At 51.8% G+C, this 21,439-nt stretch overlaps 1 protein-coding gene across 4 annotated transcripts in view; it reads left to right on the forward strand.

The window, feature by feature from the left end:
• The window catches only part of SIK3 (SIK family kinase 3), a 71,427-nt gene that overhangs the window by 40,199 nt on the left and 9,789 nt on the right, over window positions 1–21,439 (forward strand). The window contains exons 4-17 of one of the 4 annotated variants that reach the window (XM_050322820.1): window positions 3,827–3,988; window positions 9,244–9,368; window positions 9,640–9,763; window positions 10,448–10,566; window positions 10,918–11,028; window positions 11,153–11,296; window positions 11,786–11,866; window positions 11,972–12,081; window positions 12,515–12,668; window positions 13,356–13,511; window positions 14,064–14,134; window positions 17,140–17,283; window positions 20,154–20,304; window positions 21,057–21,182. In XM_050322820.1, the coding sequence (XP_050178777.1) occupies window positions 3,827–3,988; window positions 9,244–9,368; window positions 9,640–9,763; window positions 10,448–10,566; window positions 10,918–11,028; window positions 11,153–11,296; window positions 11,786–11,866; window positions 11,972–12,081; window positions 12,515–12,668; window positions 13,356–13,511; window positions 14,064–14,134; window positions 17,140–17,283; window positions 20,154–20,304; window positions 21,057–21,182 (1,778 nt within the window). The remainder of the gene's footprint in view (window positions 1–3,826; window positions 3,989–9,243; window positions 9,369–9,639; window positions 9,764–10,447; window positions 10,567–10,917; window positions 11,029–11,152; window positions 11,297–11,785; window positions 11,867–11,971; window positions 12,082–12,514; window positions 12,669–13,355; window positions 13,512–14,063; window positions 14,135–17,139; window positions 17,284–20,153; window positions 20,305–21,056; window positions 21,183–21,439) is intronic. The other 3 variants (XM_050322822.1, XM_050322823.1, XM_050322824.1) reach the window with 3 other exon arrangements.

Genomic DNA, 21,439 nt, shown 5'->3' on the forward strand with positions numbered 1-21,439 from the left:
CTGTGCTGAGTCTTTTTTATCTTTTTTTTTGGTTGTGTCCTAACACCTGCATGACCTAGGCTTTAAATTGTTGTGCTGAGCTGCAGGAAGGGAAGGGAACTGACAGCCATGGTTGTCTGGATGTCAAACATCCAGGGTGAAGCTGAATGTGCCTCACAGAACCAGAGCTACAGCGTTGTGTTGCTGTGAACTGAAAGTTTTTGTCATCCTCAGTTGCTTCTCCGATGCTTTCAAAACTTTCCAAGGCTTTAACTGTGCCATGCAGCTGTCAGTATTACAGAGGCAGCACTAGAGGTTGAATTCTTAGCTGAAAGAATGGTGGTTTCTCTCCATGGCCGCAGCCAGGGAGTGTTGGCCGCGTGTCTGTCCTGTCCCTCGTTGGTCTGAGCTCTGCAGGGATCCTGAGCCAGCACCTGGGAGGGCTGTACCACCTGTTTATCCAAACTTCCAGTAAAAGGGCTGAGAGCTCCTTCAGTGGCCAAGCTGTGCTGTAAGTGTCTTTGATTCATCTGTTACTGGAAATGGTTTGATAATTCACTTTGTTTGCATAGCGGTGCGTGGGGACCAGGGAGAGAGCTTGGGTTTGCTGTGGGCTTGAGCAGCCAAATGTAAATTGTTATTTTTGTCCCTATCCATGTTTTGCGTGTGGTTGGGTTGCTGGTTTGACATTATGAACAAATGAATGTCTCCTTTTAAACATAGGGTGCTCTTTGTTCCAGGTCCCTCGAGTGTCCTTTTTTTGAGGTCAAGTAGGATATAGTCTTAAAATCTGGTTTGATTTCAGCTGTTTACTATGGACACTGTAAACAATCTGCAGTCCTCACTGACTGAATATGGGTTCTTGGTTGACTGACAAAAAAATTGCAGAAAATTTAGAAAATGGTTTCTGGTTAATGTGGTTACCACGTCTGCCCTGTCTCCTCACCTCCTGCCCGCTCATCCTGAGCTCTCCGAGCATTAAACAACATGGTGCCCGCCTCTAGAAGGTCAAGCTGTTTCTGGCATCACAATGTCCCCAAATTCACTGGAAATGTCACTTAATCCACCACATGGAGACATGAAGCTTCAGCGTGTTTGCTTTCCAGACAAAAAAGCAACTTAAAAGCACAAGGCGTCTGTCCACAGGCGAGAAGTGGAAACTTGTGTGTCAGTCCTGTCTCTGAACCAGCTGATTTTTCTTCAGTGGAGGATTTTATTGTTTTTTTTAACTCAGAGAACAGCGTCAGGTGCTTCATATAAGTACAGAGACCAGTGACTGGTGTTTTTAAGGGCTGTGGAATGAAATCATTCCTTCCTTCCTCTCTGGGGGACACTCAGAGGAGCATCGCCCTGCGCCTCCAGCCCCTGGGGAGCGCGGTGACGTCGGCCCAGCCGGTGGCACGTCTGGGTGCTCTGGCACACCCCGAGCAGGGTGCTGGCTCCCAGCTGAGCGCTCAGGTCAGCTCTGGAACCTCCACTGCATGAGAGGTTTGTGCAGACTAAGCTCTCAATGGTTAATTTTGGCATCCAGTTGCCCTTGGTGGTATGTGAAGTATTCTGTAGCCTCATTGTTCCTGTCCTTCCTCTGGAGCCTGTGCAGAAATGTCAGCGGGCTCCGAGGGCTGTGCCTACGTGCAGGGCCTGGGGGCCGGCCCCGCTCCCAGGGCTTCATGAAAAGTGAGATTTCACGCCTAACCTAAAAAGGGGGTTTTTTGCAGCCTAAGCAGGACTGGCTCATCAGAGGGGCAGGGAGTTTTCTGTGTGAGAGGCACAGGGCAGAGAGAAGTGTGCTGCAACTGTGTGTTACTGTCCGTGCAGGGGACAGGGGGACCCTGGTTTGGGCAACAATACGCTTAGGAGAGGACTTGTAGGAAGACACCTGCTGCAGTAACTGGATTTGTTTTCTTGCCTGCAGGAGAATTGCTAAAATGTTTCCGAAATTGTTGAGAGATTGGAGCCTTGTGCTTTGTTTCAAGGGCACTTGCTGCGCTCCGAAATTCCAGCGGTGCAGAAGATGTGAACGACCTTGTTTAGGAGCTGAGCTATTACCTGTTGATCAGTGGCAGCACTTAAATTGGAGCAGCCCTTGCTGAACTCTGCTGTCAGTCTCCAGCTCCTTGGAGTAATAAATTTATGACCATGCAAATGCCTTAATGAAATACGGCGGGGCAATTTGAGATGGTACCTTTGCTTTTCCTAGCGAGTGAGCTGAGGGTCATTTGACTTGGTGATGGTTTTCCTTCCCCAGCCCTGGCTCAGATTTGCTTGTGGAATAAGCTTATCCGATGAATAAAAAGTTAATTGACAAGTTCTTTGAAAAAACACCTCAAGTCTGTTGCTCAACATGAGCAGGCAAAGGCAGAAGTAGGTTGCTGTGCAGTCAGGAGCAGTACAACTGCTTTGATGGATCTTGGTAATTAGTGTTTACTGCGAGTCAATTATGTCACAGGTATTTTAATTAATGGGTGACTGGGGAAAAACACAGCCACCCGATGAGAAACCTCCACAAGTGATTTATTGTTATTATTTTCAAGAACAGGTATCTGTATCGAGCCCCCAGTTTTAATGGGCCTTGGGGAGGGACGTGGAGCATTTCAGCCTAATTTTGGCCAGAAGTCTTTTGAGGCCAACTCGATGTTCCCGCTGAGGGGTTAGAACCTCCTGAAGTGGGCAAGGGGATAACAAGCCCCTGGGGTTTGGGTGGCTGGTGCCTCTGCTGACCTACCCTGTGGCCTGTGCCAGAGGGGACAGGGCTTGTGTAAACCTCCAAAGCTGTTCCTGTGAGCTGGGGAAACTTGGAAACCCCCCTGGTCCCATATGTGGTTACTGGGGACTCTCCAGGGCACATCTTGAGTTTCTCCTGGGGTTTTGTGGCACTGTCCTTAGTTCCATAATTGTGCAAGCTGCTGTTCCTACCCAAATCTCTTACCTGCTACATTAATTTTAGCCAGATTTGCATATTGGGTAGAAAGGTATTAGGAAAGGGCAGTAATTGTACCTTATAATTCATCTACCACTTCGATTTTTATGCTTTTACTGGCAGAGTTTTGCCTGTTCTGCTGATGCTTCAGGGAGAGGGATGCTTTTTTCCCTCCTTTCTCTGCCATTTCTGCCGCCTGTGTCCTGCCTGTCCGTCCCTGCTCACGGGACAGTGAGGACTGGCTTCTGTAAGCCTGGTACTTCCAGGTTTTTTAAGTGGATTGACTCCAGTTGGGTCACTGCTGTGTGCCTGCCTTTGTGATCTCTTGGAGAGGCTTTTCCTGTCCGTGTGTGCAGTGCTGCCTTCCAAGGAAAGCCCAGCTGGCAGCAAATGCTACCTTTGAGTGAGAGTACAGGCTTTCAGCAAAATATTTGGGAGCGCTCAGATTTCCGTAGTGGAAGCCAGTTCCATTTTTATAATGAAATGCTTTCTTGGATATTGCAAGGATGTTTTTGCACCAATCTGCAGAGAGGGACGATGTTAAGTACCTCCTGCAGCTCGTAGCTCTGCTGGCTGGAGAGCTGAGGTGAGGAGCAGGTTGCGTCTGTAACTACCTGGGACCTCACTGGTTGCAGCAGGAGTTACCTTTGAGGCATGTTAGAGCAAAGACACAAAAACCAGAGGGAAGGTGGGATGGCACGTGGCCAGGAACCTGCACCTCTCACTGTCGAGATGATGGGATGCGAGGCTTGGTGCCTGACTGAAGGCAAAGGTCGGAAAGCTTTATTTTTGCTTTGACGTAGAAAAAGATGTTAAAACCTTCACCTTTATCACAAAACAGCTCTGTTTTTCCAGCCGTGCCCTCAGCTGTCCTGTAAATAAGATAAATTCTAAGCCCTTTCGCTGTGTGTCCCTGCCCCCTCGCAGATCACCTCGTGGCCCACGGGCGCATGGCCGAGAAGGAAGCCCGGAGGAAGTTCAAGCAAATCGTGGCTGCTGTCAACTTCTGCCACTGCCGTAACATCGTGCACAGGGATCTGAAGGCAGAGAACCTCCTCCTGGACGCCAACCTGAACATCAAAATAGCAGGTGAGCTGAGCAGAGCGGTGTGGGGGGAAGGCAGCTGCTTTCAGGAGTTAATAAATGTAGGCATTGGCTGCTTCCAGGTATTCAGGGGGAAGGAAACGCAGTGCAGCTAAAGGAAGCTTTGGATTTCTGTGTGGCCTGCTGCCCAGAGCTGAAACTGCCAGGTTGCAGCCGGGAGATTTATGTCTCCCTTCACGTAGTGCAAAGTAAAAGAAGGAGGAAAAAGAGCAGGTTTGGCTTCCCGGGCAGACGTGGCTGCAGACACTCCGGGTAATGGTGAGACAGTGTCACAAAAGTGACCTTGTTCTGAGTCCTGCTGCTGGGTCTGGGCTTCTTCAGAGCAGGTCAGGCTAGGTGAGAGGGAAGGAATGACAAAGTAGGGATGACAGGGTGGATGGCAGAGCAGTGAAGGGGAAGCAGCACTCCTGGAGTCGTTCATGATGTGCTCTGACAGAGCCAGAGTGGCCCCAGTGCTTTGGGGGCTTTAGTCACTGCAGGGAGAGAGCTTGATGTTGCTGAGCACACAGGCCCTCACTGCTTGTTCCCAGAGTTGTGCAGGACAGTGGGAATTTTTGGCACTAACTGCCCTTCCAGAGACCTTTCTCCTTGGCCATTTCTGTATGGACCTAACACAGACCTGCATGTCTGATCCTCTGACCATGAGCCTGAACCTTGGTGGGGGCACTGACTAGGTCTGACTTTATTTGGCTTTGTGGGATTATGTAGCAACTGATTGAAACAAGGAGATTTAACGCTGGCCTGGTCATCCAGTTTCATGGGCTTTTGAAGTGGAAGACCTCATACTCACCACTTAATTCTAGCAGAGCCTAATGCACAGCAGAGCAGCTTTGGAAAGCCCTTTGTTGCCCCCTCTCCTGACAGACTTCCTGGGAGAGCTTGCACCTTTTAAAGCATTTGTAATTTGATTTAAAAAAAAAATTAACCAAACTGCTGAGGACTACAAAACTGTGCAGTCTGAGCAATTTTACTGCTGGGAGGTGGGGAACACTCCTCTATCTCGATACCATCTTGAAGAAAGGAAACAGTCTTGTTTGTTGAGTTGCTGTTCTCTCACGCACCCTCCTTAGGTGCTAGGTTAGAGTCTGACGCTCAGTTCGTGGTAAAATGATTAGTAATTTCTTAGGTTTCCCTCATCCTCAATCTTTGAGCAGGGAATGGGGAAGGAATAGGGAGGAGGGAAGGACCTGATGAACCTTCCTTTGGACGCTTAACAGTCTGAACCACGTCCTGCTTGGCACAGGGGTGATAACCTGCTCGCCGCTGTCCTGGGGGCAGGAGATAAGTGAGACACCTCGCTGATGAAGGAGTGGAACTCCTGGAGTAGGAGCAGAGAGGTCATGAAGCTCCGGGGAGAGGCTGCTCAGGAGGTCTCTGAGCGGCTCTTTCTGGTGTTTTGTGCTGCACTAATGATTTGAGGCCATCTTGTGTTCACGGGGAAAATCCGCTCTGTGTGGAGGGGGAGGGTGCCTGGCAAACAGCAAGAAGTTAAAAACTAACCCAGGTGGAAACTGGAATTCGACTGGATTTGCTGAAGAAATGTCCTCATGAGCAGGCTGATAAGCTCTGAAAATTGTGGAAACCTTTTTTTATCTCAGGGAGTTGGAAACTCTTTTCCTTCCAAATCTGTGCTCCCAGAATGGCTGCAGGAGATAGTCCCCACCCTGGTGGTGGCAGTGTTTGCCTTGGCTGGAAGATGCAGTAGTGCTTTGAAAAGTAGCCTGGAAAAGCTGATTTATGGTATAGGATTTTCCAAGTATTAAGTTTTCTCCCTATAACTCATCAATTACAACTTCACACCAGTTCTTCCATTGTTTCAAGAGCAAAAACCAAGAAGTGATAGCAACAGATCTGCTTCACACCAGACCTCCCAGGATAAATGCACAAAGCCAGTTAACAGTGGTGGAGAACCAGCTGAATCTTCACTGCCAAACCTGTTAACAGTGTCTAACTCAAACTTCTGGAGTTTTCCAGACTCTCAGCAGTGCAGATTTTCTGGCACATTCCTCCTGACCTCCATTTGCAGCTTTAAATCCCTTACCTGGCACTAGGCAGGCACCTGGCTCTCAGGGAGGGAGCGTGGCAGCCCTGGAGTGGGGCAGTGCTGCTGGTCTCACTGCTGGTCACTGTTTGGGGTTTTTTTTTGATTGATTGCTGCTGCACTATTTTTCCATAAACAGTGAGATCCCAACGCCATGACCCTCGCTCTCATTTTTCCCATGGATGCTTTTTCTCCAGTGTACCTTCTCAGAGTCTGAGTCAGTAGCTGCTGGCACTGCGTTCCCTGTGCTCCCAGCCGGAGAGTTCAGCCAGGAGTTGATGATTGCTAAACAGCCAGGCCTTCCCGGGGTATGGTTTCGGAGAGGAATCTGATCTATGCATCGCTTTGCATTCGTTTGGAAGAGTCTGCTGCTCCTTCCCCTCCCGAGGATAAAATCCCTGTTGGGCAAACAGTGACACCACTCCCTGAGCTCTGCTCTGAGGAAATGTGAGGGACTGGCCCCATGTTTTGTGTCAGAGGTGTTTCTTCTAAATATTTTCCCTATATCACATCATTGTGACTTACCTTGCTCTTACAAAAATGCCCCTTTCCCTCTGCATCAGCTTGTGGAATGAGACCTGGCTGCTCCCTGAGGGTTTGGATTTATACATCAACTTGGCCTGTGACTTGCCATAGATTTTAAGAAAGTTTATTTAAGTTGGTAATTTGTGGGTTTGTTTGGTTTAGATTTTGTTGTTTGTTGCTCTGGGATTTTCAAATCCTTCCCTGAACTTTTTTTGGGATTTTAAAACCCTGCTGTTCTCCCCAGCCCTGACCTCGGTCACTCAGCACAGGTGGGAGCTGGAAGCTGTTCCCAGCCTTTGAGCAGTGTCCATGTATGACAGAGCCTCTGGCTCCAGCTCCCTGCAGAGCCCAGCAGTGTGGAAGTGCTGGGCAGAGCAGCAGCTCTCCACAGGGAGAAGTTTTCATCCCAAAATCCGGGGCAGCCATGGGGTGAGCGCAGGAGCTCCGGGACCCGCTGGCTGAACGGCACCGTGCCTGCGGCCCCGCTGGCCCTGTGCCCCAAGGAGAGACTCTGAGGGCTCCTCTGTGCCCACCTCCTGTTCCTGGCCAAAAGAACTGTGAATCCCTGGGCAAACTTCAGCGTGATGTTGAAGGGGTGAAGTTTCCCAGCCGGTGAATCTCCAGCAGCTCTTGGGAAGCAGAGAAGGGTGTGGGAGGCAGCTGTTGCATGTCTGTTCTGAGGCCGTGGTGCTGCCAGCTGGCATGGCACCACCCTGGCATGGCACAGCCCAGGAATGGCATATCCCTGGCATGGCACAACCCCAGCATGGCACACCCTGCCTGTGACTGCTGGTGCTCACCGTGACCAGCCCAGCAGTCCAGGGAACACCTTGGGACTCTCACGTGTGCAGGGCTGGAGCTGCTCCTGCCTCTGCAGGCAATAATCACTCCTTGGAAAATACAGGTGGTTCCCTACGTGCTCAGAGCCCCCCCCCCAGTACATACAAGGACAAATAAAAGTGTCTAAACCAGAATGACTTGCTCAGTGTGCGGGAAGTACCAAAATTCCACAGTCAGAAGGAGTTGACACCTAAACCTGACCCAAATGCTGTGTGTGGGGAGGTGGAGTCACATCCAGTGCTGCAGCTTTAGTGCTTGTTCCAGTGGCCATAATTCAGGCACTTGTTACACATTCTGCTGCAAACGTGAGACAGCAGCTCAAAAGCTTGCAGAGGTGGAAGACAATTGTGCAGCTGAGTGCTGTTTCCCTGGAATGGTCCTCCAGAGGCTTAGATGGCTTCATAGGCAGCAGTGCAAACCCAAAGGGTGTGCAACTGCCTTGTTCTGATATCGTGGGGCTTTTAAAGAGCATTTTACCATCTCTGTGCTGTTCTGAGGTAGGGTTTGGGCAGCCTGGTCTGCACTCCAGGTGTTTCCACAGGAACAGACTATGTTAGGTATTCTTCACAAGCATAAATCATCTCCACAGCAAGGATTTTCTCCCTGTGGAGGCACAGGAGGAAGAAACTCGGCTGTGCCCTCCTGGAACTGAGCTGGCAGGAGCAGCACCTGGTGGCCTGCTGAGTTCTGCAGAAGCTGTTTGAAGGAGGAGAGGAGTCACCTGAAATTAGGTCACAGAAAATCGTGTAAGGAAAGCAGTGGGAGCACGGACTCACCAGTTAGTGCTTTCTGTGGAGTGCTGGTGGGGTTTGCTGTGCCTCTGGCACAGAGGTGTTGGCCCTCACTGGTGGCACCGCTCCTTGATGGAGCTGCTCATGAGGACACCTCCTTCACGGGGTGTGGGCACACCTCTGTGACAGTGTGTTTGCTTCAGTTCAGCTGAGGCAAAAAGAGGAAAGCCATTTAGTGAGGATTCTTTCTTTTTACAAGTGCCAGCTCACTTCTCTTGGATTCAGCCTCGTTTCCTTACCTCTTCCAGTGCAGGTCCCAGCTGTGAGCCAGGGGGAGGCAGGTTAATTAGCAGAGAATGCCATTAGTGCCCACATAAGCTAATGGCTGGCTGCCTCTGAGGTGAAGACCTTTCTTTTGATTTCCCTTTCAGGATGTATTATTTGCTGTTGGTGAAGGATTTGTAGAGCTGCCCACCAAAGTTTCCAGCTCCTGTAGTGCTTTCTGGAACAATCAAAATTCCTCTTCCTTTTTTGCTCTTGCACTGTCTGTGCTGGCGGCTGCCCTGGCCCCAGGGAATTGGGAAACGTGACATGGAAATTAACTCAAGATTTATGTGGGATTTCTTGATTACAAGGTATAAAACCCATTCCAAACCATCCACCTGACTTGCACCAACCCTCGATGATCTGATCCCTGGTGTATCGATTCCAGCATGGAGATCACATGGGTGAAAAATGAAGAGTAAAATTCTGGAAAGATCTTCGTTCTGCTAAGCAAAAGCAGCGTGGGTTTAGCGTGTGAAGCAGGATGAAGTAGTGGTGGCTTTGCAGCAGGTGTGTTTTATCCTGTACCAAGTGGATGTGGCACTGTTCAGACCTGCTCTTTTGTCACAGTACAGAGAGAAGTTGCTCTGCCCAGGTGGTTTCAGCGTTGCTCTTCCATTCCTTGCCTCCTTTGCACTCCTGTTTCTCCCAGGTGCCCAGGGAGGGGGTACAGTCACCACCCCTGGAGGAATGACTGGACGTGGCACTCAGTGCTCTGGTTAGGTCAGCACAGTTGGAGTGAATCACAGTCCTCCAATCGGTTCTCTTTGTTTTTTCAGATTTTGGGTTCAGCAACATCTTCACCCCTGGCCAGCTGCTTAAAACCTGGTGTGGGAGTCCTCCCTACGCTGCTCCAGAGCTCTTTGAAGGCAAGGAGTACGATGGGCCAAAGGTTGACATTTGGGTATGTGACGGACCTCTCTCCCTCTGACTTTGATCTGGTTCTTGCTCTGTTTGTTTGGCTTTGCTTCCTGAACACTCAGTGCACGTCTCGGAGAAAAGCCCTGACGTGGCAAAAAGTGTTTTCTGAAGAACCGCTTCCAAAATCGCGTTCTGGCCGCCGTGTCCCGCATTTCCTCTGCCGGGAGGTGCCAAAGCCATGAGCTGCCCAGAAACGCGTTTTAATCTGGCTTCCCAACGAGCCGTTTGTGACGAGGGGTTTGTTTTGGGCGCAGAGCCTCGGCGTGGTGCTGTACGTGCTGGTGTGCGGGGCCCTGCCCTTCGACGGGAGCACCCTGCAGAACCTGCGCGCTCGGGTGCTCAGCGGCAAGTTCCGCATCCCCTTCTTCATGTCCACAGGTAAGGGCACGGGGGCTCAGGAGAGCAGGGCCTTCCACCACAGCTGGGTCACTTCTAGCCTTCCACAGCGTTATGGCACATGAATTGGCAGCCACAGAGATGAGCGTCTGTGTCCTCCTGCTGCAAAAATAGCTCTGAATGCTTTAGTAATAAATTGGGCTTGAAAAGTGTGATTAATTTTCAAATCAAGGAGTCATACACAGGTTCTGGCTTCCTGCTGTGAGGTTTAGGAATAATTTTCCATGGGCTGCATAGAGTGTCCGAGCTGAAAACTGGTTTTCTTCATGCAGCAAATTCTGCTAAAATGTGATGCTTTCAAAGCAATATAAGATCCCACCCCGAAGGGGGAGAGCCCCAGCATTGCCCCACAGTGACAGCACAGGGGTAATGTGATGGAGAAATCACTCACAGTGAACTGTTGAGTGGGGAATGTTCAGATGGCTCTTCAATCCCCAAAAGCCAGGCATGTCATGGTGGGGAGGGACAGGATGACAGGGAACCACCTCGGGGCTCTGTGTATGGCCGGGTTGGCTTCCCTCCTTCCTAGCCCAGGAAATGAATGTCTGCAGGAAGGATGCACGTTGGGGACTGATACACTTTGCCTGGGAAGGAAAAAGCCCTTTCCTCCTCCGCAGCAGCCGTGTCCCTTCCCGAGGGTGACCCAGCCTCTCTCTTCCCTGGCAGAGTGTGAACACCTGATCCGCCACATGCTGGTGCTGGACCCGAGCAAGCGGCTCTCCATGGAGCAGATCTGCAAACACAAGTGGATGAAACTTGGGGAGGCTGACGCAGAGTTTGACAGGGTGAGCAGTGAGTGGGGGCTGCTCAGTACCTCAAACAGGCTCCGGGCATGTGCTGTTGCCATGCTGGTCCAGCTCTCTGGGAACTCTCATTCCCAGTGCTGGTGTGCTGCCTTTCCCCTTCCTGTGTCTCCTGGCCTTGCTTGTCACATCATTTCTCCTCTGCATACACTTTTTATCTTTCCCTGTGGCACTGGGAGTTTGAGGCACTGGATTTCGGATTGCTGTGCCGTCAGCCCTCAGACCTCATGCCAGCTGCAGCCGGAGCCTGGCGCATGGGTTCTTCGGAGCACTGTGACTCATCAGTGTGCCTTTGGGAATGTCAGCACTAACTCTGAGCCTGTGCCCTCACAGCTGATAGCAGAGTGTCAGCACCTGAAGACCGAGAGGCAGCTGGAGCCGCTGAATGAGGATGTGTTGCTGGCCATGGCGGACATGGGGCTGGACAAGGAACGCACGGTTCAGGTGAGGCCCTGGCGTGTCCTGCCTGTTCCCATTGGAGATCAGTCTGTTTGGTGGCAGCTGAGCATCCCAGCACAGCACAGCGTGTGTTTTATCACTTGACAAACAGCTTTTCCTTTCCTTTCAGTCCCTGCGAGCCGATGCCTACGATCACTACAGCGCGATCTACAGCCTGCTCTGCGACCGCCTCAAGAGACACAAGAACCTGCGCATCGCCCCGGCCCCCAGCATTCCACGGACCATGACCTTCCCCACCTCGGCCAACATCCAGGTACACCCCCTTGCCTGGTGTTCTTCCAGCCCTGGAAGGCCAGCCAGTCCCTTACCTGCTAAACTCAGGCTTGCTTGTGGGTGTCCTCATCCTGGATGGAGTGTCAAAACGTTCCTCATCTGAGAATGTCCTCCTCTGACGGAGGAGAAAGCGCTGTGAGGGTTACTGGGAGCTGGAGTTCACTGCTCAAGACTGCTGTGGTGCTTCTTCCTCAGCTTGTGCTGCTGCTGAAGCAGTGAGCACTTCTTTTGGGAGAGGCCAGGTCGTAAGGGAAGCAGAAGAGATGCTGGCCCTTCCTGAGCAGAAGGGAGTTGGGGAAATGAGGCAACCCCTTGAGAATTGAGAATAAACAGCTGTACATTGGCTCCAGGGTAACCTCCCTATTCCCAGGTGCTTGGGGCTGTGCACTGGTGTTAATCTAGCAGTGTTTGTAAAGGGGTTGTAAGCAATGCTGTCTTTGTGTTTTCTGATGCTGATCTCTCCACTCAGCAGACAGAACAGACAAGCAACACCATGAACATCAATGTGCCACAAGTCCAGCTCATCAACCCTGAGAACCAGATTGTGGAGGTGAGGTACCCCCCCAGTGGTCTCTGCAAGTTTTTTCCCCAGCTTGCATTAAAACCTTTCCCTTGATCCTTGTATCTCAACATCTCCAATGTTTTCCCTGCCCAGACTGATGGAACAATGAACCTGGACAGTGATGAAGGGGAAGAGCCCTCACCTGAGGCTCTGGTCCGATACCTGTCGATGAGGAGGCACACGGTGGGAGTGGCTGACCCACGGTGAGTCCTGGAATCTTTACTCCCAGCACATGACTTTGGTCCTTCTGGGTGTTCCTTTAAAAGTCTCAGTCCCATTCCACAACTTGATTAGTATTTCAGGTGGGGATGAGATGCTTTCCTCCTTCCTCTTCCTCATCAGCTCTCTGTAAGCTATACTGGTGTGCAAGACAGTGTCTCACCTGAGCTGCACTGATGTCACGTGAAGGTTTTGTGATAAATGCCATCCAGGTTAATGCCAACAGCTAGTTCTGGCCAGTATCAGCATGGAGGGGGAAAAGGGACAAACAAAAACCCAAGAGTGGCTTGGCTGCTCTGTGGGACCATTTTCCAGAGCAATAAGAAGCTTTTTTTGGAGGGAAGCTGCATGTACTGGGTCTGTGAGGGGTTTTCCTCCCATCCTGGCTAATTCACCTCCCTTAATGTGATTGCACAGGACGGAAGTCATGGAAGATCTGCAGAAGCTGCTGCCTGGCTTCCCCCGTGTCACTCCTCAGGCTCCATTCCTGCAGGTGACCCCGAATGTGAACTTCATGCACAACGTGCTGCCCAGGCAGAACCTGCAGCCCACGGGGCAGCTGGAGTACAAGGTAGTGCCCAGTGTGCTCCCTGCTGGGTCTGTGCCCTGCCAGGGTGTGGGGGGTGTTTGTGCTCCCACTGTTCGCTCTGTTTGCCAGTTCCTTGGAGTCCAGAAGCCTCAAGATTTACTCTTTTTAGGTGTGACTCCAGTTGGTTCTCAAAAGTAGATTTAGATTAGATATTGGGAAAAAATTCTTCCCTCTGAGGGTGGGGAGGCCCTGGCACAGGTTGCCCAGAGAAGCTGTGGCTGCCCCATCCCTGGGAGTGTCCAAGGCCAGGTTGGATGGAACTCTGAGCAACCTGGGCTAGTGGAAGATGTCCCTGCCCATGGCAGGGGGTTGGAACAAAATGAGCTTTAAGGTTCCTTCCAGCCTAAACCATTCTGGGTTTCTGTCATTCTATCAAAAAGCTGAAGAATGAAAGAGCAGTGCAATATGAAATTAATTAGTGGGCTGGGGAGAAATAGGACTCTGCTGGCTGGCTTTGAGCTGCAGGTTGCAGCCTGGCAGCTAAAGCAGTGTGCAGGGAGATGCAGAGTTAAACCCTGCTCATCCACTGACACTGCCTCTCCCTGCCCCACATCGCTGGAGATGTTGGTGACATTCCTGAAGCCCAGGAGGCATGTCTTCTGCCCATGTCTGGTTTGTGACCTTGGGGTCTGGTTCAGGGTGGGTAACTGGGCTGTCTTGTGTCCCCAGGAGCAGTCCCTGCTGCAGCCCCCCACCCTGCAGCTGCTCAACGGGATGGGCCCGCTGGGCCGGCGGGCGTCGGACGGCGGGGCCAACATCCAGCTGCACGCACAGCAGCTGCTCAAGCGGCCCCGGGGCCCCTCCCCGCTCGTCACCATGACGCCAGTGAGTACCAAAGGGACAGGAGAGAAGGGGGGTGTGCTTAAAAATATCTCCTCCCGCAGGCGGAGGTGACTGTGTCCAGGTCGCAGCAGACTCCGCGTGTAGCGCTCGGGAAGCGCTGCAGGGATGAGCCTCCTTGTTTGAAGGTTCCCCTGCTCTGGAGCAGTGGGTGCTTTATCCCCATGCAAGAGAGTTGCTGTGCTCTCTGATATCTAACAGCCTCTCTGGAATTGACAGTGCTTATGCATTTTTTTAATGGTTGCTTTTCTTCTCCTTTGCTGATGCCATGGAGAAACCGAAGTGTCCATCTTGGGCGTTCATGCGTGTCCTTTCTTCCTTGGTGCATCTGTATCAATGAATTTTCTGTGTAGCAGCAACCTTGTACAGGCTGTTTGACTGGGGAGGGAACAAAGGGGTTCTTGGCTGAGTTTCTTCGGTGCTGCAGAGGAGCCAACACAGCCCTGCGAGAGCTCGTTTGGGAAGGTCAGGTGTCCCCTCTGTGGATGGGACTGTGCTGGCTGTCCTTTAGAACTGTGGCTTCTCTTCTCTCCACAGGCTGTCCCAGCTGTCACCCCTGTGGATGAGGAGAGCTCTGATGGGGAGCCAGATCAGGAAGCTGTGCAGAGGTAACTCCCACTCTGTTAACATTTGCCCTTCCTACCTCCACGAGGCTCACCCTGGGGTGTTCCACAGCTGAATTCATGCACAGCAACCTCGTCAGGGCACCAAACTTGATTACAGCGAAGGCTCAACACTTCTCCTGTTCCTGTGGGTGTTGATTACTGCAGGCAATTGCTCCTCTGGCACTACTGGGTGCTTACAAAGCTGGATTCCCCTGAAATGGGTAGCTGATTGAGCAGTAGGTTCTCCAGAAACTCTTGGAACTGCTAAATTCCTTTGCTTAGTGTGCAGCAGCATGCGATCCACACTAACCTGCCAAGTGAGTGCCGAGGGATTCCCGCTCCCTGCTGAGTGCTGGGGGTGGGAGGATCTCCTCTGTGGCCTGGGGTGCCAGTGCAGCTTTTGTATCAAGACATGCAGTAAACATCCAACTCTGATGCCTCAAACAAAGTGAGCTTGCTGGAAATACGGGTACCTCTAGCTGCTAATTTTAACATTAGGCCTTAAAATAGTCTGCTCCAATAAGGAAAGGATTATGGGCTCTCAGGCTGGGAACTTCTGTTCTCTGTGTCTGCTCCAAACATGTAGTAGGAAGGGGATAGAATATGCTTGTACTTTTTCAGTCCATGAACACACTAACCATGGCCTCACTAACATTTTCTTAGTACCTTTTGCATAGTTCTTCTCTGCTAACCAGCTGGTGCATTGTGTGTGGTGGGTGCTCCTCCTTCTTACCTTGAAGAGCTTTCTGGATCCCCCCTGTTGTACAGGCCAGCACCTGAGTGAGGGAAGGGTTCTTCAGGAGCTCAGAAGGCTTCAGACTGGGGATTGTTACAGGCAGAGGGACACTGGGGTGGGTGCAGGTCATACTCCAGAGCCTTGGCCAGCTCTGCTCCTCTTGGTGCTCCAGAGGAACTGTGAGCAGTGACAGACTGTGCACTGAGATGCCTTTTGCCTACCTGAGCCTAGAAAGTCTACTTTTAGCATCAATAATAGCCTCAGTAGTCATTAAAAGTTGTAATTTAGGGCCCATAATGTCCTCAGACAGCCGGCAGTCTTTCTGTGCAAACCAGATAAATCTCATTCTTGGCAAGGGGACGCCTGAACATCTTACCTGGGCAGATTTTCACTGCTCTAAACCCAAAGGTTTCAGCTGAGCCTTTAAAACAGTAGCTCAGCTAGAAACATTTTGAACCCCCCATCCAGTGTTTTGTAGGTTGCAAGGCACTGAAATATTCAGATCCCACTGGAAGCCAAATCCCCTTGGACACAGAGGTCACTGCTGCTCTCGACAGTGCTGCCTTTAGTCCTCTCACAGAACATGTTCTTCTTCCACCAGATGGCCTTGAAAAAGCGCTGTCCAGGTTTGTGTGTTAGCTCGCTCTCCACCCCCTCGTGTTGCAACATGTCAGTAGTCATCAGAGGAGAAGGGTAAATAGCATTACCATAATGGACAGATGCAAATATTTAGCTTCTCAGAACACTGCCCCAAATAGTCTGTTTGCAGCCACCAGTGAGCAGCTTTTGCCCTCCTTAATCTGACCTTGAAAGCAGAGCTTAGGTCTTCTCTCTGTTCCAGGGAACAGTCACATCTCCTTTGAGCTTTGGGAAACTTTCTTCCACCCGAAACGCTGTTAGAGCTCATGATTGGATTGTTCCCTGGAGGGCTGAAATAAAATGATCTTAGCAAACCACAGCAGCAAAGCTCTTCGGGAAACTTTCCCTGTCTGCATCAAATGATTCTTAAACAGCTAATGGCACAGGCTTTGGCGGGCACCACAGCGCTCTTAACCTGCTTCTTCTGCTTAAGTGGCTTCAGTAGCAAAGAGAGGCTGGGTCTGGGCAAGGCAACGACTGTACTGCTTGCTGCTCTTTCTGCTTCACAGCGGGAGTTACAGGGGACAAGAGCAAAGGTGAGAATTCCCAGATGTCACTGGCCAAGTGGTCTTTGGCCCGGTTACCTCCTCACTGCTGGTTCACAGGAGCAGAAGGAGTTGAGTTCATACAGGGGCGTCCATCCCTCCCAGCTCTGAGTGGGAACAGCTCTGGGAGGGAACCCCAGCCCCCTCCTCACCCCCAGGGCAGTCTGGGCAGGGGCTTCACCTGCTCTCTGCTGGCCCCACACCCTGGCCACCCCGGGCAGGGCTGTGCCAGCACCAGCAGGGCAGGGCAGTGACTCTCAGCCCTGTGTGGCCCTTCCTCACATCCTCATCGGAGCAGAGGCTCTGAGTTCTGCACTCCCCAGTCTTTGGGGGGTTTGCAAGAGACCTGCAGCTCTTTTCCAGTGCAGAGGGGGCTCTTGTTCTAGCTGTTGCCTCCCAGCTGTGGTGTAAGAGGCAAGCCCAGAGACTCTCTCACTGCTCGGGATCTCATTCCCTGCGCATCCCACGCTGTTCCCGACTCCCTGGAGCGGAGCAGGGACTAGGTGGCGCACTTGGACCGGGCTGGCACCAGCCCTTCCTCAGCCCCAGCCCTTCCTCGTGCTCCTCGGGCAGCCTGAGGTTCTGCCCACCCCGATCTCTGCTGGGGTGTCCCCCCTGCCCCCTTCCCTGCAGGACCTGGGGTGCAAAGCCCACCCTGGAGGGTGCAGCAGCTCTGCTCTGCACCCACTCTCTGCCTGGCTCTTGCTGGGTTATCTCTGTCTTGCTCCCCGGGGCTCAGTGGGGCCTTGGGAGAGGGAGGCAGACCTGCTCTAGTGGAGGGAATGCCCGCTGAGGGCAGGCAGTCACCTGGGTATTCCCAAAGGGACATACCAGCAACGTGGCTTTCGTGCTGGGAAGAGCGAATGGTTCCTCTTTCCTTCCCAGGCTGGAGCACGAGCAGCTGAAACTGCACTTGTCCCGTAAGCACTGACAACCCAGTGCTGTGACAGGCATGGGCAGTGTGCCTGTGGTGTGTTCTGAGCACTGCAGAAGCTTCTTCCTCCCCGTTTTCTTTGGATTATCTAACACTCCCTGTTTTCGGAGTACTCCCATCAGTCTCTTATAAAATGTGCTCCTGCTTGTTGCAGATACTTGGCAAATAGGTCAAAAAGGCACACTCTGGCCATGACCAACCCTACAGCTGAAATCCCTCCAGACTTGCAGAGGCAGCTAGGACAGCAGTCCTTCCGACCCCGGGCTTGGGCTCCACACCTGGGACCCGACCAGCACCGGTGAGTAACGGCACCGGCCGGCCGGGCAGCTTTGCGCCAGGAACCCTGTCTGGAACGGAGCACTGAGGACGTCCCGCTCGGCAGGGAGGGGTGAGGAGGAGGAGGAGTAGGGATGAAGAGCAGACCCACAGAGCAGAGGGTGTCTGGCCGCGCTGGGGACGTGAGTTCTGCGCTGGCACAGGCTCCCTGCCTGCAGGGACGAGCAGGAATTGGCTGGCTCTTCCCTACAGTCCCTTTTTTGTGGCTGGAGATGCTTTCCGGGAATGGCTACCGTCACAGAAAGGTTGGGAATAAGCTGTTTGTTTTAAAGGAAAGCTTTTTCCCCATTGTAATGTTACGTGTCACAGTAGCAGATTTGCTAGAGGACATTTTTGGAGGCAGATAAAAGCAAAAGATTACACCAAGTCATCCACACCAGGGCTTAAAACCTTCACTGTTCTGCACCAGAGTTGTGTGTTCTGACTGCAAAGTCTCCTTGCAAAGCTCCTCAAGAGTCATTTTATTTCTAATCAGAACCCTTGGTGGGAATGATGTGGGGAAAGGAAGCTGGGGTGGTAAGAAAAAAACAATCACCGTGTCTGGGAAAGGGGGAACCATGGGATTGGATCTAAACAGACTCAGAATGTGTGGGAGGGACACTCCTGATGGAGAGGTGTTAATGTGACTGAGTCCTTTTCACAGCAGCAAGCCGGAGATGCTAATGCCACAGAGGGAGCTTAAGGACCTCTTAATAAAAAAACACTCTTATAAAAATGCTTAAAAGTGCTCTGAACCCTCTGTGCCGGGAGCAAACCAGCTGCACACTGGAGTTTGCAGCCTGTAGGGAAAGCAGTGGCTGCCAGGCCAGGCTGGTGCTGGTGTCCAGCCCCTCAGGCAGCTCACACTGGCAGGCTTGACAAAGCCCTTTTTATTGTAGCCAGAGACCTGCTGAGCTGAGCACTGATGTAATCAGCAGGGACAGGTGAACTCTGAGCAGACTGAGACAGTGCTAGTGCCACGCTGGAGCTCCAGAAAACCAAGATAAGCACCTCTCTGCCCTGAAGTTACTCCCTCAGAGGTGCCTGGGGGATGGGAAGAGCAGGAGGGGAAAGATTTCTAGGGCCACAGCCTGATAGGAAGAGGAGAGCAGCTTGCAAAACAACCAGAATGTGCTGTGTCCTGCTTTCAGGATTGCTGCAAATCCTCAAGGTAAGCCAGGTCCTCACAGACAGGAAGGAGCAGAATTTTTACAAGCCTTAAAACACATTTGCCCTGTAAACAGCGTTGGTGTCACCTCTGCCACTTGGATCCGGAGTCCTGAGGCTGTTGCATGACGAACAGGGTGGTATCTGCACTCTCCACCCTGTGTTGTAACGTTCTGTGAGCCTGGATCATGTTTTTGCTGTGAAATCACAGAAATTTTGTCTGACCATGGCCTAAACAGAGTGTCCCACATTGAGTCCAAGACATACCTGGCACAGAAATTAGCAGTCTTGTGTCATCGTGTAAATAAACCCCATTATTGAATGGCAGGTGGGTTTCCTTTTAGCCCTTAACCTATTTTAAGCCATTTTATGTATCTTCTTCTGTAGCCCCTGATTTTGGTCACGTTGAAGTGTCTGGAAGCAGAATTGAAGTACAGCAACTGCACTGGGCAGTGCAGCTGTTCTGCCTTGGCCACACGGCTTTTAGAACCTCAGCAGGATTTTATCTGTGGCTTCTGCTTTCCATCAATGCAACAGGAGAATAAATGGATCAGGATAATGGATGGGATGGCATCAAAAGGCAGGAGCACAGCTCTGTCCTTGGAAGAAGGTTGTGTGTGATCTATAGAAACCGAAGTACGTCCTACTAAGGCAGAGACAGTGACAAAACTGAACCCAGTGTGCTGGAAGGGGTCCAGCATCGATCACTTTCTGATAAGGGCAGCTTGAAACAGGCCTCAGATGGGCACTAGAGTTAAGGACCAGTCCAGATGCAGCCAGGTGGGCTCTTGCTGGGTTTGGTGTCAAAGGTGCTGTAAAGACCATGTCTCCACAGAGAAACCCAGCTGCTTGTTGTGAGGTGCATTGGGACGTGTGTATGCAGAGTTACCTTTGCTTGTGATAATACAGGTGGCACCTAGCGGCAGGGCAGGAGCTCAGTGATAATGGGGAGCCCCAACTTCGGGGGAAAACAGCTCCTGAAAAAAATCTGGCTCCCTCTGATGGTGAAGAAACCTCATTGTGAAGGGAAATTGCTTGTGGTGCCTTGGGCACAGTTGCCTCAGTACTGGCTGTGTCTGCCTTTGAGATGTGCCCAGTGCAGAGCATCCAAGGGATGGGGAGGCTCTGGGTGTTAAGTGGGTAAGATTTCCCCCAAGTGCAGAGTTCCCTTCCTGCCCCCTTTTTAATTCAGGGGATCCCTAAGCATGGGTGCCAGCCTCCCTTCCTCTTTGGAGCTGCGGAACACATCAGGCTTCTCTCTCCATGTGCCGTTCCTGTTTTCCACAGACATCAGGTGTAGTCAGGGGAGTTGGAAACCTCAGGAAGTGGCTACTGAACAGGTGAATTTTAGCTTTTTAGGATGCTGAGTGGTTCCCATAAACCTTTTCCATCTGAGGGATAGATCCATCTGTATGGATGGACAGTGAGTTGCTGCCCATCTGAAATCTGATTTGTGGCTGTGTTGTCTCCAACATAACGCACATTTACCTGCCCAGGCACCAAGGATACTCAGTGATCCTGCTTCCTCCTCAAGGTGATGGTGGCACTTCATTTCTCCTTCTAAACCACGGTTTGTTCTGTGTGAGTGGGCAGGCAGAACTCGGCACGGCTGGTGGAAGTGAAATGGCTCTGTAGTGGAGTTTGTTTTTTGGCTGGTGCCACTAACCCCCCTCCCCATGTGTTCAGCTCTATTTACAAGGACTCCAACACTCTGCACCTCCCCACCGAGCGCTTCTCCCCGGTCCGGCGCTTCTCCGACGGTGCTGCCAGCATCCAGGCTTTCAAAGCCCACCTGGAGAAGATGGGCAACAACAGCAGCATCAAACAGCTCCAGCAGGTGAGAGAGGGGCGGGGGTCTCAAAAGAGCCTCCCCAAGGGCTTTTTGTTGCCTCAGCCTTGCTGCTTTGGGAAGGAAAAGGCAGAATCTTTATGTTGAAGGCTGAGGGGACACAGTGGGGGCTTCCCACCCGAGGGGCTGTTCCCTCTCTGTGTGACTGTGGCAACCCCTGAGTGTCCTTGGAACATACAGGCAGTTCACCTGCAGTTGGGGAGCTGGGCAGCTTCCACCCTGCTCTTTTTGGGGAGGAAATGTCGTGCTGTGCCCACCCATGTGTGTCCTGCCTGCTCCTGCAGGGCCCACCAGGACTGCAGCTGCCCTCTCTCCCATTCTCTGTGGCAGCAGTTTTGGGGCTGTTCCAGGGTGTCCCAGGAAAGGACAGCTCCTACCACCGCAGTTGGGAGGGTATTGTGTGATACTCCCTGTGCAGCCAGGCACGTCTTGCCAAAGGCTGGAGCAGGATTTGGCCCCAGGACAGGCCTTTCCCCTTGCAGCACGGTAGAAATGAGATTCTCTCCTCACCTTCAAGTGTCGTTACCAGAGCTTGGTGCCAGCTCGGTGTCACGTGCAGCCAGTGCTTTTCTGTTGTCTTGCCACGTTATTACACACCTAATTCTGTCAAATTAAATGGATTAGCTTTCAAATTTTGCCAGCTTTTCTTTCAGAGGGGTGGGATGCAGAGCACGCCTTTTTGCACAGCAGTTTGCTGGGCGTGAGAAGGTCATTTACAGAACGTGCTGGGTTCCTTGCAGGAGTGTGAGCAGCTCCAGAAGATGTACGGTGGGCACATGGACGAGAGGACGCTGGAGAAGACGCAGCAGCAGCACATGCTGTACCAGCAGGAGCAGCACCATCAGATTCTTCATCAGCAGATTCAGGTACTGGAGCCCGAGCCAGAGCTGCTGAAGGCTTAGCTGTGTTTTCCTGCTTTGCTGCAGACACAACTCGTGAGCAGGTCCCAGGGGTATTGAGGGAGGGGAGTTTTTGCTGGGCTTGCTGTAGCAAGACCAATCCTGAAGGATTTCAGCAGAGATGTTTGCACAGCTGCTGTGGTAGCCAGGGCTGCAGTCAGGGACTGAAATTCGGTAAATCTGGTTATGTCCTGCTTCACCCCGCAGTGTTTCTAAATTTACTA

The sequence above is a fragment of the Myiozetetes cayanensis genome, unplaced genomic scaffold (assembly GCF_022539395.1).
Source record: "Myiozetetes cayanensis isolate MyiCay16 unplaced genomic scaffold, myiCay2020 scf29, whole genome shotgun sequence".
Taxonomy (NCBI): Eukaryota; Metazoa; Chordata; class Aves; order Passeriformes; family Tyrannidae; genus Myiozetetes; species Myiozetetes cayanensis.